The sequence below is a fragment of the Lepisma saccharinum genome, chromosome 17 (assembly GCF_977018435.1).
Source record: "Lepisma saccharinum chromosome 17, izLepSacc3.1, whole genome shotgun sequence".
NCBI classification, from domain to species: domain Eukaryota; kingdom Metazoa; phylum Arthropoda; class Insecta; order Zygentoma; family Lepismatidae; genus Lepisma; species Lepisma saccharinum.
Genome location: NC_139245.1, coordinates 22,331,979 through 22,348,283, shown reverse-complemented (window position 1 = coordinate 22,348,283; position 16,305 = coordinate 22,331,979). Strand labels below are relative to the sequence as shown.

The window sequence follows — 16,305 nt, the reverse complement described above, 5'->3', positions numbered from 1 at the left end:
CAGCTCCCTCCCCCCTCCTGGTCCCTGCCTGGCTACGGGCCTGAGAAAGGCTAATCGGGAACAGGACATAGTTTAAAGTGAGATCCGATCCTTTCACCGGATATTGACGACGACCTTACCACTACGACATCTCAGAGACCCAGAACTTCCCGAAAGAGTTGCCACGAAGTTAAACAAGCAAAATACTTATTTATCGCATATTGCATGATATGAAGTTTTAATTTCCACTTAACTTAGATGAGAACTTGCTTCGATGGGAATGAATAACTTTTGTACTGTCATGATCTGCATGTATACGTAGATAGATAATCAGGGACTCGGATTTTCATCTACTAGAGCTAACAATCTTCCATATTCTATAAATCTTCCATTTTATATTTATTTTGTAAAACTGATTTTTTTTATACGTGGTTAAGAATATATTCTGTAATACAAATTTCCTCAGAAAGTATGCAAGAAAGGCTTGTAAGGTTCAAGTTTTATATTAACTTAGAATCAGGTTCTAAAAGTCGATTAAAATATTGAGATATTTGACAGCTAATATCTTTTAAAATATAGAAGTGATGAAGAAGATAAATGTTCACTGTTAAGATTCATCCCTTCTAATCAATTTACCATAAAACTGATTCAAATGCCTCAAATTGTTTTCGAGAAATAGTGTTTCGAATAAACCTTTTTCTGCTCTTCGCGTTGCCCATAATACACGGAGTTGTTAGGCACTTGGTTAGGATGTGAGGAACATTTCCCGAGATTTTTTTGTAGATACGTGTTTGATTCATCATACACGCAAAAAAGTAAATGCATCAGCGGGAAAGATGCAGGAAGGTACCTCAAAAACGCATCAATCGATGCATTCAAGTACAGAGTTGGACATAGAAATAATACTCATTTGCATTATGTGACGCACTTTGGTGTTACATTTACAAATGATATGCAAAAATGCATCACACTGTAAACTTGATTATTAGCAAAGGCAAAAATAAAAACAACAAAGAAAAACACACACACACACTTTAGTGCACGAAATAGATTTGATGTCTTTAGTTTTTGGATGTAAAAGAAGAGTCAGTGAAAAAAGAGAGGAGACAATTTTTTTTGCAAATTGCTTCGCGATCCTCGAGTATGTGACCCTCGTGGCCCTTGCAGGCTGGGGCGAGTCCCGCTCCGTCAATCAGCCGTGGCTCAAGTGGCCGACAAATTGACTCAATATTAGGGAGCTTTGTGAGAAGACGAGGGGAGCGTTCGCTCATCCCATTGTCGCTCGCAGAGATTAATTGCTCGCAGCATCGTGAAGCTCCGACCAGGTGCGGGCGTCGTCGGGGCTGATTTATGAGCGGAGAATATGAGTTTTACAGCAGGTCGCCATGTTGGAACCGAAGGTCCGCGAACTAATTTACATCTCACAAAAAAGCGATTCATCTTCTGCGCGGGCTTCGGTTTCGTTTATTGCAGTCTCTCTTCATTGTTTCTTCGCTTTTATTTCACTGCATCTTCGGAGAACAGCACGGCGTTGCCAGATAGATTGTTTCGCAATAGCAGTGTTTCCAACTACGTTTTTTTTAGTTGATCAGAAGTAAGTTTCAGAAAGTAACACCATTAGATATTATATTTATTCTGACATTATATTTACAACGGTAATGATGCTTGAGTTTTATGTATAATATCTCTAATGAGTGCTACATATTTGTCATTCGTCCTTCATGGAGGTCAACGAATGGAAGTGTACACCCTTAGGGGTGGAAGATCAGATTGTCTTAGCTGCTACAGTTTCCTGATTACATATCATCCTTTTAATCTGATACTTTAGGCCGTCTCAGCGGCAACGCTTTGAATAACATCCCTCGTTTGAAAGAATCGGGTTGATATTGACATCCTACATTCTGAAAAATTAAAGCTTTTTGGATATTAGTATGCAATGTTAATTAGGCATTATCCATTGTCTAGTGCTTTAAACTTTGTGGATATTGTTCATTGCATACTTATCTATGTCTTCTGCATAGTTGTAATAATAAATAGGTTTATAGCATCTAAAAATTATTATAAATATACATATAAATAATCTATTAACAAATATAATTTAGACTAGGATTCCATTAAAGTTCAAGAATGAAGAATTCTAATGATCTCACTCTCTTTGTGCAGTTCCTCGAACCAAGAGATATTGACAAACCCAAGGCCCAATTTACAATTGTAAACATTATGCACTTTTTCAACAAAATAACCTGACATTTCATTGTCCTCAAGACAAAAATGACCCAATACAATGCAACATATTTTGGCATACTACTTGTTATTCAGATGGAACCCGTCGCGTGGACAGAATTAATATTATTATTATCATTATTAGTCCTTTGTCTGATGAAGAACATGGTGAAAAGAGAACACATTTTAAATTCGAAGCAAAGATACCCTTCGTTATTTTCTGTATTGCACGTCGTCAATTTTAGGTCACTAAGCACTAAAAGATTCAGTTCGAATACATTGCAGTTGGAGCAATGGAGGTTTGCAGTTGGAGCAATAGAGTTGGCAACCCTGACACAAAATGGCGCTGGTCGCCATGGCAGCGAAACCGCAAATCGTTACCCGTCCGCTGGGGGAACGAGCGCTTCCCTGCAGCAGGGATTCTTCGGGAGGGAAAACGGGAAAGCCAGTATTGGAAACCCCATTTCAAAGTAATTGCAAGGGAGGAATTTTTTTTCATTAGCAAAAGCGTAGCATAAAGCACTAACTGACGCATGTGAGGACGAGGAGCTAGCTAGCCCATTTGCTTTTCAACTTTTCAGCGATTCTTCTCTTCCAATAAAACTCAAGCACTGCTTTGTGATGCGCTGACGGGCCTACAGGTGTTCTGAATCCCAAGTTCTCTTACTCTGATGCAGGCTTACCCCATGCCATACTATATATTCTGCATAACTAGAGCGTGAAAGGGATTCGTACTTTGCAAATTACAGTATTATAGGGGAAGGATAATGCGCCTGCTGTTTGCACTAAAATATCCAAGAGGAGAGACATTCAGACAAACAGAAAGAGAGGGGGAAAAAAACAATTGCGTAGGGGGGGCGCTTAATAATTATTAGAGGCTCCTTGGAAGTCAAAATAAATGCGAAAAAGATCAAGCCTTGTATGCAAATTTTATTGGCTATTTTTATATTCCCGAAATGTTCTATCTCTTGGGTTAATCGCGACTATGAGGATGAAAGGTGAATTAATGGAATGGGTGATGCGACAAATACAATGATACACTTATGCCTTACACTTGGTTCAATCCTGAGACGTCTGGCTTCGTAGAACGGTGCGCTTTGCTTTGGAGACCCGTCAGTTTATTATTGTATTGTAAAATTTTCTACAAGTATGTGCTAGTTCTAGAAATTAACATAATTATTTTGAATTCAAATTGCTGTTTATTTACTAAAGTTAATAATTTCTGAAATGAACAGAATTTAGGAACAAGTCTGTTGAAATTTGCCTTGATGATGCAAAAGCAATGGCAGGTAAAACCTTTGTCGTGTTTGCACTTATCCGATTTGATATTTGTTACGTAGCGTAGCTTCTCTGCCACTTTTGACTAATCGCGACAGGAGTGATGATACTGATGAAGGGACAATCACAAAGAACACCCATGCCCAGACCGGGATTCGAACCCGTGACCACTGGCGTCGTACCGCTAACCACTCCACCACCACTCTCACAAATCCGAGAGGTCTTAAGAGTTGTACGAAAGCCATCAAGAGACTCGGTAATTTTTAAGGGGATAGTTGAATAAATAATAATTAAAGAATAAAACCATGAATTGGACAATTCTCAATAACAGTCTCATATTTCAAACACACTGCAGGTTCATCTGACATACATGAGTCTTGTAAAAAATAAAAATCTATGGCACGACTCCTCGTTGCGTGACACACGCATTGCCAACAGCGTGCCCAGAAATTTTGTAACGGCAGAGGACTATGAATACTTGTTTATCATCTTCAGTACTTGGCATCTCCCCGTGATTCTAACAATCTTTTAGCCGGAAATGGAACTATGGACAGCTCTACATATACACCCAACTCCTCTCGTGGTCACAGCAAGCCGCTTCTATCTGTCTTTAAACATTTTTCGTATCTCGACAGTTGTCTTCACGATGGTCTGCTGGATATTTGTTACCATGTATAGACTTTCGAAAAAAATTATGACATTCATAATTCTGAAAAATTACATCTGTTTAGATTTTTCTAGAGCATTCGAGAGATCTTTATGGCATTTGCTTCCGCCAGATATATGTCATATCTGAATGCTCTTGAATAAATAGAAAGCCGCTGTAAATTTTCAGAATTAGAAATATCATGAGTTTTGTTTTTCCGAAACAAGACAATTTTCCGAAAAGTCTCGGCTACACAGGGCATAAATCCAGAGCATCTTGGATCCCGGTTATAGAATTAGAATATACACAGGTAACAATATGTGGGAAGCCTAGCCGTTGGGAGATTGTGCATGAATTATTGTAATAGTCGCAACGCCGCTATCTCCCTTCACGTTCACTCTTTCACGATAAGTATTACATAGTTATAAAGTAACACCAAACCTGTAAAGGGAATTCAAGAACAGCTTTTCTCGCCATGCAATTGTTAGGTACGTACAACAGGTGGAACGACATAAAATCTTGTTAAGCTGTAACACATGTTATGTCCTTCAAACCAGCTGTTTTCTGTGGTCTCGACTGGTAGGTTGTGACGTTGCCTTGAGTGATAGTCCGCTGTAAGACAAAGAACGGAATCGATCATTCCTTTCCTTGCAGAATGCAGTAACGCAGGTACAAAATTGTAGACTTGAAGTAAATAAGTATATAAGTGTCATTATATGTCAAATTTGAGGTTTTACGGGGAAATGGTGCGCATGTACACTCACGGACACTTCTTGGTTGTAATAATCTCATTTACTTTCAATGGAATCGCGACAACGGAGAAGTGTCCGTGACTGTACACTGTAACATAAAGCAGAATCAAAGTCCAGAGACGTTCCTGTATAGGACTTTGTAGCGCTTCGAAAAAGGTAAAAAGTACACATTCCTCATATCACTATTATCATACCTTAACCATTTCGGGATAGACCATACACACAATGCTTACCCGACGTGTTTTCAACGCAGGATCTGATACCTTTGCCTGAATTACGGTGCAATGAATTGTGGGGGAAGTTGTTCACTAAATAGCATCCATTCAATAAAACTCATTTTCCTCGAAATTTTGTAAATGGCAGTTACATCCTTATTTACTTCAAGTCTAAAATTATAATGCTACTGACTGTTCCAAGAATAAAGTAGTAACGATATAGAACACGATGTAGTTGGTAAAAACAGTTGCAAAGCAAGTATGTGTACCCAAAAAATAAATTGCAGAGGTTCAATACTTGCGAAAGTGCATCACTGTCGGAAAGAAGAAGCATTTTAGAATAAAAGTGAAGCCGCTGGTGACTGAAGGTCTTCTTGTTTACCCATGAACCATATGCCTGGAGTTGATCTATTGAATTCTGTGCCGAAGCAGCAGGCTTGGGTCTGCGCAGTTTATGGCCGGGGTTCGTTTTTGGACGTATGGCAGCAGTTAACAAGATGGAAGCTCCTGAGTTTTATGGCGGTTGTAAATGGTAGTCGGACGCCACCTGCAGGGCGGCAAATCTTTTGCCTCGGCGTCTCATCACGTAAACGGGGAACAGGGAAAGGATTCTTTTCTTGCTTCGAGTGGGCATTGAAGGAAGGTGTCTCCCCCAACAGAAAGGTTCATTATGGTATCCGTAAACAGCCATTTTTCTGCTCCTCCCGGCAGGTTTACCCTCTTTGTAAAGACTACTCCAACTTTCACCAATAATGTGAAGAAGCCATCTACAAGTCAGAATTGACCTTTCATGCACGACAAATTAACATATTGTAACTGTTTTTTGAGTTAACAAGAGGAGTAGAGGGGAATAATTTGTACTTGTGCTTTTTTAACACTACTTGTTTCAAATGTTGATGTAAGCTACGATAACGGTTGAATTTGTGTAAATGTGTCCTTGTGACAATTCTTTATTCGGAAATTTCGTGAAGCATTCGTTAATGACGAAGTTTGTGGCCTAGAAATTTGCACTGACGTTCTTTACGGATATTTGAAAGCACGTTAACACCCTATTGGAGAATTAATGCATATAACTGCATGATTATACTTCAGTACCTTGGTGTGATGTCATCTAGGGCATAACTCGCTTGCATAAATTCCAACTCTCGTGACTGATCTTTACATGTAATCATCCAGTACCAACTTATGCTTATTCGTCATATTTGTGACGGCCCCATCTAACAATGCCACTTTGTGGAAAATTTAAATAAATACGTAATATTGTGGCGCATCGACGAGTTAGTGTATAATTTTGATCAGTTGCTCAAAGAACTCTGTAAACAGTTGTACCAGAATGTGTGCTTACTTATCATCTGAGACAAGAGATTTCTCGTCATTCAGGCCACACTTTCTGTATTTTCACGACACTCGTAAACCCAGATGCATAGGGTTTCGTAGATAGGAGATTAGACATTTTTTGTATAGAATATGACGTCCCTTGACAAAAATACGGACGTTTCTGATTCGACCAATCTATTTTTTTTTTGGTATGATGTGCACACGACCTACATAATTCTAATAACCTTGTTGCACACTACATATTTTTCCTACCACTATGATTATTATCAATACAGCGCCATCTGTCAAATTGGTCGAGACTTGTAGAATAAACGTAAACTGTGGGAAAACCCAGAATCACTATGTGAGACTAAATTACAATGTAGTTCTTAATAAGCGATATTAACAACAATATTAATATGACTGGCTTTCCAGCATAAAGTTTCTGAATAGTGACGGACCTGATACAATAATGACAACGCTTTGGGGCACATTTCGTACAGAAGGGGTGGTTCCTTGAACGACTTGTGTTACGGAACTAGCTATCTCGTGAACGTAATTTTATTGCTTGAGTCAGTCGAATAGCTATGCCATGCAGTACTTTGATAGAGAGACAGCTTGTGCACATTGTAAGAACGACCAGGAGCAGCTAACAAAAATACCAGTAAAGAAACAGTGTGCAGAAACAGCTGGACGTGACAAAAAAAGTGGGGGGGGGGAGGTTCCGCCACGAAGATGCCGAAGGAACCCATTTCTCACCGACGGACGCTAATTCAACATGTGAACGTTCATAAAGGGTCACTGGAAAGTCGAGAGGGCAACATGTTTAGAACAGGGGGTCAACCCCCCTCGGCGTGATTCATTAAATTGGACATATGCTGCCTGCAGGGCCGCGCAACACGCCCCGTTTAATTGGTAATAGATGGCAGCACAGCGGGGATGCGCAGTTCAGAATCAAGTTAACATTTTTTGTTCACCCCTTTTTTGCTTCGCGCTTTTCGAATTGTAATTGCATTTCGCTCGCCGTGGCACCTGAGCGGGGGGCCATTACCCTCCACAATGCGTCGCTGTAGCTGCAAATCGGCGTGAAGCCTTTTCGACTTCACTTACTCCTTTCTTCACCCTCACCCCTTTCGCCGAATCAAAAGGCAAAGGGTCCCCTCCCTTTCATCCCGGCCGGGATATTCCCTCTTATCACAGACTCATTTCCAGAAAACGGCTATAAAGTGTCCTGCGAGGCTGGGAATCGAAATTCCCCAAAGCGGGAGTTATTGTCGCCTCTTTTTTTCCGAAGAAGGAGGCATGGAGAAATTATCTGAAGAATTACGTGTTTTATTCAGCAAAAATGCTGGCGGACAGCTGTCGATGAAATGTCCCTCGGGAACAAAAGGCGTAACAATAGAGCGTCGCTTGTAGTTGGACGACATACAACCCTTTCCACCGGCTGAAAACACAGGAGCCGGCCAACACGACACGCTCCAACGTTCACTCGATTTGTCTCTTGCCACGCGTGGTTTAGTTTCAGGCTAAACTGGTCGTAGCATTTTGTGTACGTCACAAAGTCAGTTCTTATCGTCAGATTTTTTCCACGCTTCGCTTTTGTTCTGCTGTTCATATCTAGGCTGAATGAGACTTTCCGAGAACTTTTAATTCCTACTGATAGCAAAATATCCCGAGCAAGGTTCGAAACAGGGAGGGGAAACCACGGACCCGCCCCTCCCTGATTTTTTTCTGCCATCACATACAATACATATTCTTTATTACTCATCATAACTTTTCAGTAATACAACTACCCTCATGACAAATTTTTGTGGAAAGACTGTCATCCTGAAAATGAAATTTTAAATTTAAATGTTTCTTTTTTTAAAAAATAAATATACCTTAAAAAGTACACTAAGTAGTTGTTTTAACGACACACTTTGACCTACATATAACTAAATATGGAAAAATACATTCCTTAAGTTCGCGCGCCCTCTCTGTCTCCCGCTCTCCATTTTGTTCAGTCCGAACACAATTCCTGAATCAGGTAAAAGGATACAATTTCATATAATTTCTACAGGAACTGACAGATATCTAGCCCAAGGTTGGCTACTTTCAGGTTCAGCACAGATAAACATTGAGGTGATGTATCGACCGATGGTAAAAATGCATATTTTCCGGTTTAGTACTTGATATCTGTGGTTCAATCTTAACGTCATTTATATTCAGCCCGATATATTTATTTAGCCGAAATTAAATTTTTAACACTAGCACTTGAGGATATTTTGTTTTTCATACATTGTAATAGACACCACTCTAAATTGAAGTTCTTAAAATATACCTCGATTTCCCTCTCATGCTTTTCCCATAACATTTATTATTGTGAGAAAGTCCTAAAATAGCACAGCAGTATAAAGTGATCATGTAAATTGGTTCATCAGAACGGTGGCACCACATACATAATCCAAATCTGCAATCTTAGCGTTAAATGATGATTACAATCGATTGTTAAGTATTATAATAGTACCATACAAATACAAAGAAGGGTATCTCTATCTGCAAATTACCTTTGTTTTTGGTTTTTCAGGGGGATTCTAGGACTCCTTCACAATTCGATAAATGCCAATATTTATCTATTTCTCAATTCTGAATCTTTAAATTCTCTTCCGCGTTTGAATGATATGTTGGTAAGGTTTCGATCATGAGATTGTTTCTTTAGCTTCTTCCTAAGGGTATGCCATACTATTGTGCATCTTGGGATGACCAATTCCCCCATTTTTTCTCTTGATATGAGCGTCTATCAGTCTATCTTCGTGTGTTATCTATCCATTTGATATTAAAAATTCTTTGGTTGTATGTCATAGCACCACCTATCCAAGGTTTTCGTTCATGTTCATGTTAGCGTTGTGCTCCAGATGAATAGTTTAGGAACCTGTTCCTTATCTTAGATCTATGCTTCTGGAAGTTTCTTCTGATAAAGCTCTTATTTGCCTGTTTTTTAAAATCTCTTTCCTGCATCATTCGTTATTGTGCTCCCAAGATAGAATTCTTGATCCTGTTCTATCATTGTTTATAGAGACTGGGTTTCCTGCGTCGTAATATACATTCTTTTTATATTCACTTTCAATTTGATGCTACTTCTGATGACTTCGTTTGACATTCTTTTACCATCTCTAGAAATTACGGAAATTCTGGTCTCGTATCATCAACATCAATCCAAGACAGACTTACAAACGGAACCTGAATAACACGACCGAGTTTTATGTCCGTCATTTGGAAGCAAGAGATGGGCGTGAGGTGCATTGCTGGCGGGTAAATATCTTCAAGACATTTAAATTAAGCTGACAAATGGCCCCGTGGTCTTTTCATCACAGGCAGCACCCGAAATAAATGTAGCCTTCACCGGTTCGTTCTTTTCCCTTCTTCTTCTTCCGTACATAGTTTAAACGCTCTTTTGTTCTTTCGGCTACAGAGTTTAACGAATAAATAGATCTTGTATTCCTGCGTGAAGGTACCACCAATTTGTCTCAACTTGCATTTGAAGCCAGAATAAATGTATGCACAAGACAAAGATAAAGGTTTCTTTTGTGGCACGAGGGCAAAGAAGAAAAGAAAGCGTTAGAGGGGGAAAAAGAGGAAGCGAGAAAAACTAGTGATAAATGACGTCTAAAGTCGTGAGAACTACGAACGTGACTTCAGCAACACAAGAGAGGAAGGGGAGAAACGGGGGTCCCTTGCACGCCTTTTTCATCTTCTTGCTCTTCTTTTGTTTAAACTACCTGGTTGTTATAACGCGCCTCTTTTGTTTTTATACCGCCTGACCGGACCGTGTTTGCCACACATATGAAGCGGACCCACGTTAATGCCCTCTGTTGGCGTTTTTTCGAATGAATGAAGTGACCTTAATACTGTTAAGAGCTTTGAAAAGTCAAGCTGGGGGTTGACTGACGATAAAATTATGTCGTGTTTTACCAGTACGAGGCTGCTGGCAACGGGCTCATTTGCGACTTGACATGGTCACTGCTTTGTCTGGACCCCTGTCAGCTGTTGCTTGGAGCTTGTTAACAGCAAAGACATAAGTAATTACCTACGCAGAAACGCACCTGGAGGCACGCACAGAAAAAAAAAACTGTAGTTGACAAGAAACTTCGTTTTACTTCCTACCATTACCTTTACGAGCAACTTTACAAACGAATAGCAATTATAAATTAGATGTTAATACACTCAAATGATAATTTGGTAAAATTATTTAGTTGTGAAGCTTTCAAAATTTTTTACATCTTGTGACGTACCTCCACGTCACTAAAAAGGAATCATCCTTTGCTGTTGTGTAATTCGAAAGTGAGATATTATGAGGCAATTTGAGCTGAAATAGATTAGACAATGGATCTAACCTGGTTGTCTGTAACATATTTAACTAATTATTACATGCATCAACTCAAAATTCCAAGAATATGAAGCGTTATACTGCAGCGTAATTCTCAGGGCATTAAAAATCTTTTATTACATAGATATTCAGTTATGTATGACTTTCCATCAGCATAAGATTTTTAAAATTATTCTTACATTCATTCTTGAAGATTCTCTAATTACTTTAGCGTAAATTTGTTAACAATTTCTCCACTAGATGCTTGTAGACACTATTCTTACATAACTGGTTTGATAGTTTTTTCGATGAAGTCGTTAACGAATTGAAATTATATCAGCAGGTACACCCAACGGCAAAAGAAACAGTAGGCGAATTGTCCATCACCATTTTCATTCGGTCTGTATTGCACAATATGATGATAATGAATTGAATTAAAGACGTCAATAAGCAGAGGGCAATGCCTGTTTAGCACCAACATAATTTCATTCCTTAAAACAACACCGGATGCAGAATAAAAAGTAATGAAAATAACGATGGACAATTTGCATACCATTATCTTTGCCGTTGACTGTACCACTGATTTCAGTATAAGGTTGTTACTTACATACAATTTAAAACAATTATTCAATTTAACAAATCCACTCTCTTGCACATGGTGCAAATCGCACAATAAATAATAATAGTTCATCTTCTTACTTTCAGTAAAGATAAATTTATGCATTCGGTTTTTATACCACATTACTTTGTTCAACTGACATCAAAATTCAACCCCAAAGTTTTGACAATCCAGATAGACAAACGACAAGTGTCGAACTGTCGCGGTACCATCCGTAGAGTTGGCCATCGCCCAACAATAAAACGCCCTGGATACTTTTTTTCAGCCTGAGTAAAGTTTTTACACCTTCCACTCTATAAATAAATTTATATCAGTGTTATAGTACGACTATAAATAAAAACATTTCAAAAGAAAAGTTCGCTAAGAAATAATAGACTTAATTCTAGTTTGTATATATGTGTCTTTGCATTATTCTCTATCGGTAAATTTAAAACTGGATATCTTTGAGGTGGCAGAATTACCACAATTTCGTCATGCAATAATAATAACAACAAGTGTTGAATGTAGTACATTCTATTGTTTTACATGAAACGAACGTGCTTAAAACAGTATCAGCAATAATAAAAACGAAAATAATGGCATGAGCGCATCAAAGAGAGAAGGGGCCAGAACTATAAAGAATGGGCGTTCGATTCCAAAGGAATCAAATTCTGGCTCCGGTATCCGAATGGTTGACCATCTGTTTAATCTATAGTCAAATCCTTTATTTTGGACTGATTACAGTAAGACCATATAAATAATTCCTTCCATTTTCCTATTCATAATTGCATTCAAACTGATTTTTAGCAGTTTAAAACTCCCATAAAAATTCCTAGGTGCGCTTAGCATCTGCACTTTCTCTGAGTATGCCACTTATTTTCAAGAGTATTATAAGAATAACTTCCAAGCGTTTACATTTAACTACTTACTGGTTGTTCTTTTACGCATAGAAAAGGAAAAAGTATCAAGTCTGGATGAAATGAATCTATTAGGACGAATTTCCAGAGGGTAGGCTTTTGTTGTCTCCGAAAAAGTAGGCTTGGAGCCTACTTTAAATTGCTGTCTTCCGGAGGGGTAGGGTAGAGGAGGCTTTGGGTCGCCCCTCTGCGAGGTTGACTTTGCTACAGAAGCTCCTGGGTGTTGAGCTGTTTGATAGATGAAGGGGCCTTTGTGCCGCTCGGCAGGGACCGGCGACCGTGACTGCCCTTGGCTATTCACACTAACCTGCCGGGGGGGTCTATTCCCCCTTCCCCCCGTTGACAGGATTCTGGTCCCTTTCCGAAGCAGAGGGAAGGGGGCTTTTTAAAGTTCTCGCCCACTCACAAAGACCGAGGAGAGCGTACCTGGGGAACCCCTCGACCGTTCAGTTGTTGGGGAAACATTGCCAAAATATCTTCAAGCATTTTTCGTCGCTTGTGTGTGTCATCGAGCCCACTTCAACGGCGGCTATCAATTACCCCAGATGTCGTGACCCCCATGGTCAGTCCTTCATGCGCTGCCAGAGACCGTTTGAAAAATCACTTTTCGCAATCCGCATGCCAGAGCACTCTCCCTCTATTGTGTAGCAACGCAAGAGCCTCTTCACTTCAACAGTTTCCAGAAACATGCATCTTAATACATGGAAAACTCTGTGACACTTTTTCATAATCTGCGCAGCGGGGTGGATGGGGAGCCGTTTTCAAGGGCCACTCATGTCCCTGCCAACTGCCAACATATAAGCCAATCATCTTTGACCCAAGTGAGGCAAGAATAATAATGATATCCATATCTACAGAAGAGCATTGTTGGGCTATTCAGTAAACCATAAGGATTGCAAAGCAAAAAGCATTTTTTTACAACTTTCGAAAAAAATGTAGTTTTCTTATACATCGCTTTTCTTCCTCTGTGGGCGTTTGGAGGTAATCAACGAAAACTATTTGCCTACAATATGCACAAAAATTGTTATATTCCGGCAGATTTCGTCAATTGTCTGCAAACTATGTTTTCTGAGTTACGCAACGCCCTTCTTCTAGCTAACCTTTCCATTGTGAAAAATTTGATATGGAATGTTGTGAAACATTGACCATTTATATGGAATGTTGCGAAACATTGACCATTTATATGGAATGTTGTGAAACATTGACCATTTATATGGAATGTTGTGAAACATTGGCCATTTATATGGAATGTTGTGAAACATTGGCCATTTATATGGAATGTTGTGAAACATTGACCATTTATATGGAATGTTGTGAAACATTGACCATTTATATGGAATGTTGTGAAACATTGACCATTTATATGGAATGTTGTGAAACATTGACCATTTATATGGAATGTTGTGAAACATGGCCATTAATATGGAATGTTGTGAAACACTGACAATTCAAGTGACAGAACAGAGGAATTTTAAGGTGCTGATTGTGAGGAACCCTAAGAATACCATGGATAGAGTACACAAATTAGACGGCAAATTAATAGTAAAAAATTTGGGGAGAAAATTTACACAAGATGATACAGCTTATTATAGTGGGACCACAAGCAAAAGAACATGCGCAGAACTGCATGTCCTGTGCATCGCCTGGAAGGAAGAGGCAGAGTGGAACATGCAAACCCGTGCCTCAATCTGAACGGATGGAGGGGAAGATGCGCAAAGGATACTGACCGAAGGTTATTTTGTTTGTGGTCGTTCTATAGAGGGTATTGTAGGGTAAAACAGCGTTGAAGGTAAACACGAAGGAGGAAAATCAAGAAATTAAGATGCAAGAAAGGAATTACCGAAAAAAATAAGATTAATCACGAAATAGAATACAATAATTACAACTGAGTTGGGTACGTTACTTTGGAAAAAGTAATACGTTATCGTTACTTTGCCATACAAGGGGGACATAATTCAATAATAATTCATAATCAATAGTATTACCACAGATAATCTGTGGTATTACTTTAAATTTATGTATAGCACATGAGAAGGCGCGAAATGCAATAATATTTAAAATTCTGTACCGAATAATACATTGAGAAAATTACGTAAAGTGTGCAGCCCTCGGCTCGCACATGAAGAAACGCAAATAAATTACATTAGTGTAGGCCATATTGTCTTCATTTCTTGTTTACAATGCTCAAAACACATGTAACTTGAATTAGGTATATTCTACGAACCCTTATCGTGAATGTGCTTCTTGTGAAAATTTGAACGTGATGCTGATCGCCGCCATTTTGTTCCAGGTCCACCTGAAATCTCATTTCATCATGAACGGCGTCTGCGTTCGGTGGCGAGGCTGGATCGATCTCGAGAGGTTGGATGGCGTCGGTTGCCTGGAGTACGACGAGGACAAAGCACAGGTTAGTTGCAGTAACTTTCAGTGTGGCCAGCTCATGGGAAATTTCACTCAGAAAATGCATTTTTTTTAGAATGAAATATGACTCGAAGGGGGGGGGGGGGGAGATATTATTTTTCCAATTTCTGCAAAATGGTTTGTTTGTTAAAACGGTAGTGGGTGTATCAGTACTGAATGCTACATCCTCCCTTCACAGAGGAACTAAACCCTTATACGAAATAAAAACAACGTCTAAAAAATAATTAAAGAATTGTAAAGTGCAGTGAATTACTAAAATGTGCAAGGCTGTAAACGGATTTGCACATGAACTCAAGCAATTTACGACCACAAATGTTAGTTACATGTGTAAAGAAAGTGTTTTCAGTGTAATAAAAGTTCAAGGCTTCAAAAACTCCTGCACGGGTCAAACATAAACAATTTATAACCACGCACGTTAGTGACAAGACATGTACATTTGCCCTCAATGTACGTAATATATTGCAAGGTTGTAAAACTTATATGAAGAAAGACCTGAGCAAGTTTCCTTTCCTTTCGAAAAACCGCTATGTTTTCCGAATTCTGAAAATGCACATATGCTTAGAATTTCTTTCTTCTTTCTAGAACATTTACGTGAATCTTTGTGAGGTTTGCTATCGCTGTCGTTTAGATATTCCAACAGTTTAATAGGTTCTGATAGCCATGAAACTATTGCTCTAGAAAGAATTCCAAGCATGTGTAATTTTTCAGAATTCGGAAAACCATAGCGGTTTATCGAAAAGAAAGGATATATCGAGAACGGCTTGGCTGAAGTCAGCCAGCCTTAACATTTTACAACTACACCTGTTGGTAAAGAAGGCTCTAAACGTACCTTCAATGAGGTTAAAGTGCGAGGCTGGGAAGAAATAGAAAAATACAAACGCTCTAAATATACTCCAGCACAACATTGATACGGTTGACGACATGAAGGCAATACAAGCTTTTCTCCGTTGCAGATTGAGGATTCTATTCTTCGCGACCAAATCGAGCGCTACAACCAGAGGCTGCGGGAATTCGAAGAGAAGCAGAGGGCGTACAGAGGGCAGCAGGAGAGGCCCACGGACCCGGACCTCGAGGTGAGGCAGTACATGGCACGTGGTATTCATTCACTATAATCACCTCTTAGAAATAAGTAGACTAAATATATTAGTTAATTAGTTTTGTTATGAGATTGAATATCGCTTCGATGTATGTAGAGTTGCACAAGGTGCTCAAATTAAATTGTAATAAACGGACCATTAAAGTATGTAAATTAATAGAAAGTGGAATTAATAAATTTAATCAATACGCAAGCATATTTTTTTACTTTTGGATACCTCTGTAATGTACAAAAACATTGCAGGAAAAGTAATATGTTAGTTGTATTTAGTATAGTTTTATTGCTGAGTGCAATAAATCGTTATTATTTACATTCCAGGCAATGCAAGAAAATGATATGTTACTTGTGTTTATGTATGTTCGTTGGAATGGTAAATAAAGAATAAATTTTGCTAAGTCTCAATGTGGGAGAAAGTTAAAGAGTTTACGTGCTACACATTTTTATTAGTTTAACATTTGATAGTTGTAAAAGACTTCCATAGTTTACCAAACAACGGAAAATGGATTTCACACTTGTCT

The 16,305-nt window shown here is 38.9% G+C and overlaps 1 protein-coding gene across 3 annotated transcripts in view; it reads left to right on the top strand.

Moving 5' to 3' along the window:
• The window catches only part of Bgb (core-binding factor subunit big brother), a 72,750-nt gene that overhangs the window by 37,808 nt on the left and 18,637 nt on the right, over nucleotides 1-16,305 (top strand). For 2 of the 3 annotated variants that reach the window (XM_083138520.1, XM_083138518.1), the window contains exons 4-5: nucleotides 14,561-14,677; nucleotides 15,645-15,779. In XM_083138520.1, the coding sequence (XP_082994646.1) occupies nucleotides 14,561-14,677; nucleotides 15,645-15,779 (252 nt within the window). The remainder of the gene's footprint in view (nucleotides 1-14,560; nucleotides 14,678-15,644; nucleotides 15,780-16,305) is intronic. The other variant, XM_083138519.1, reaches the window with a different exon arrangement.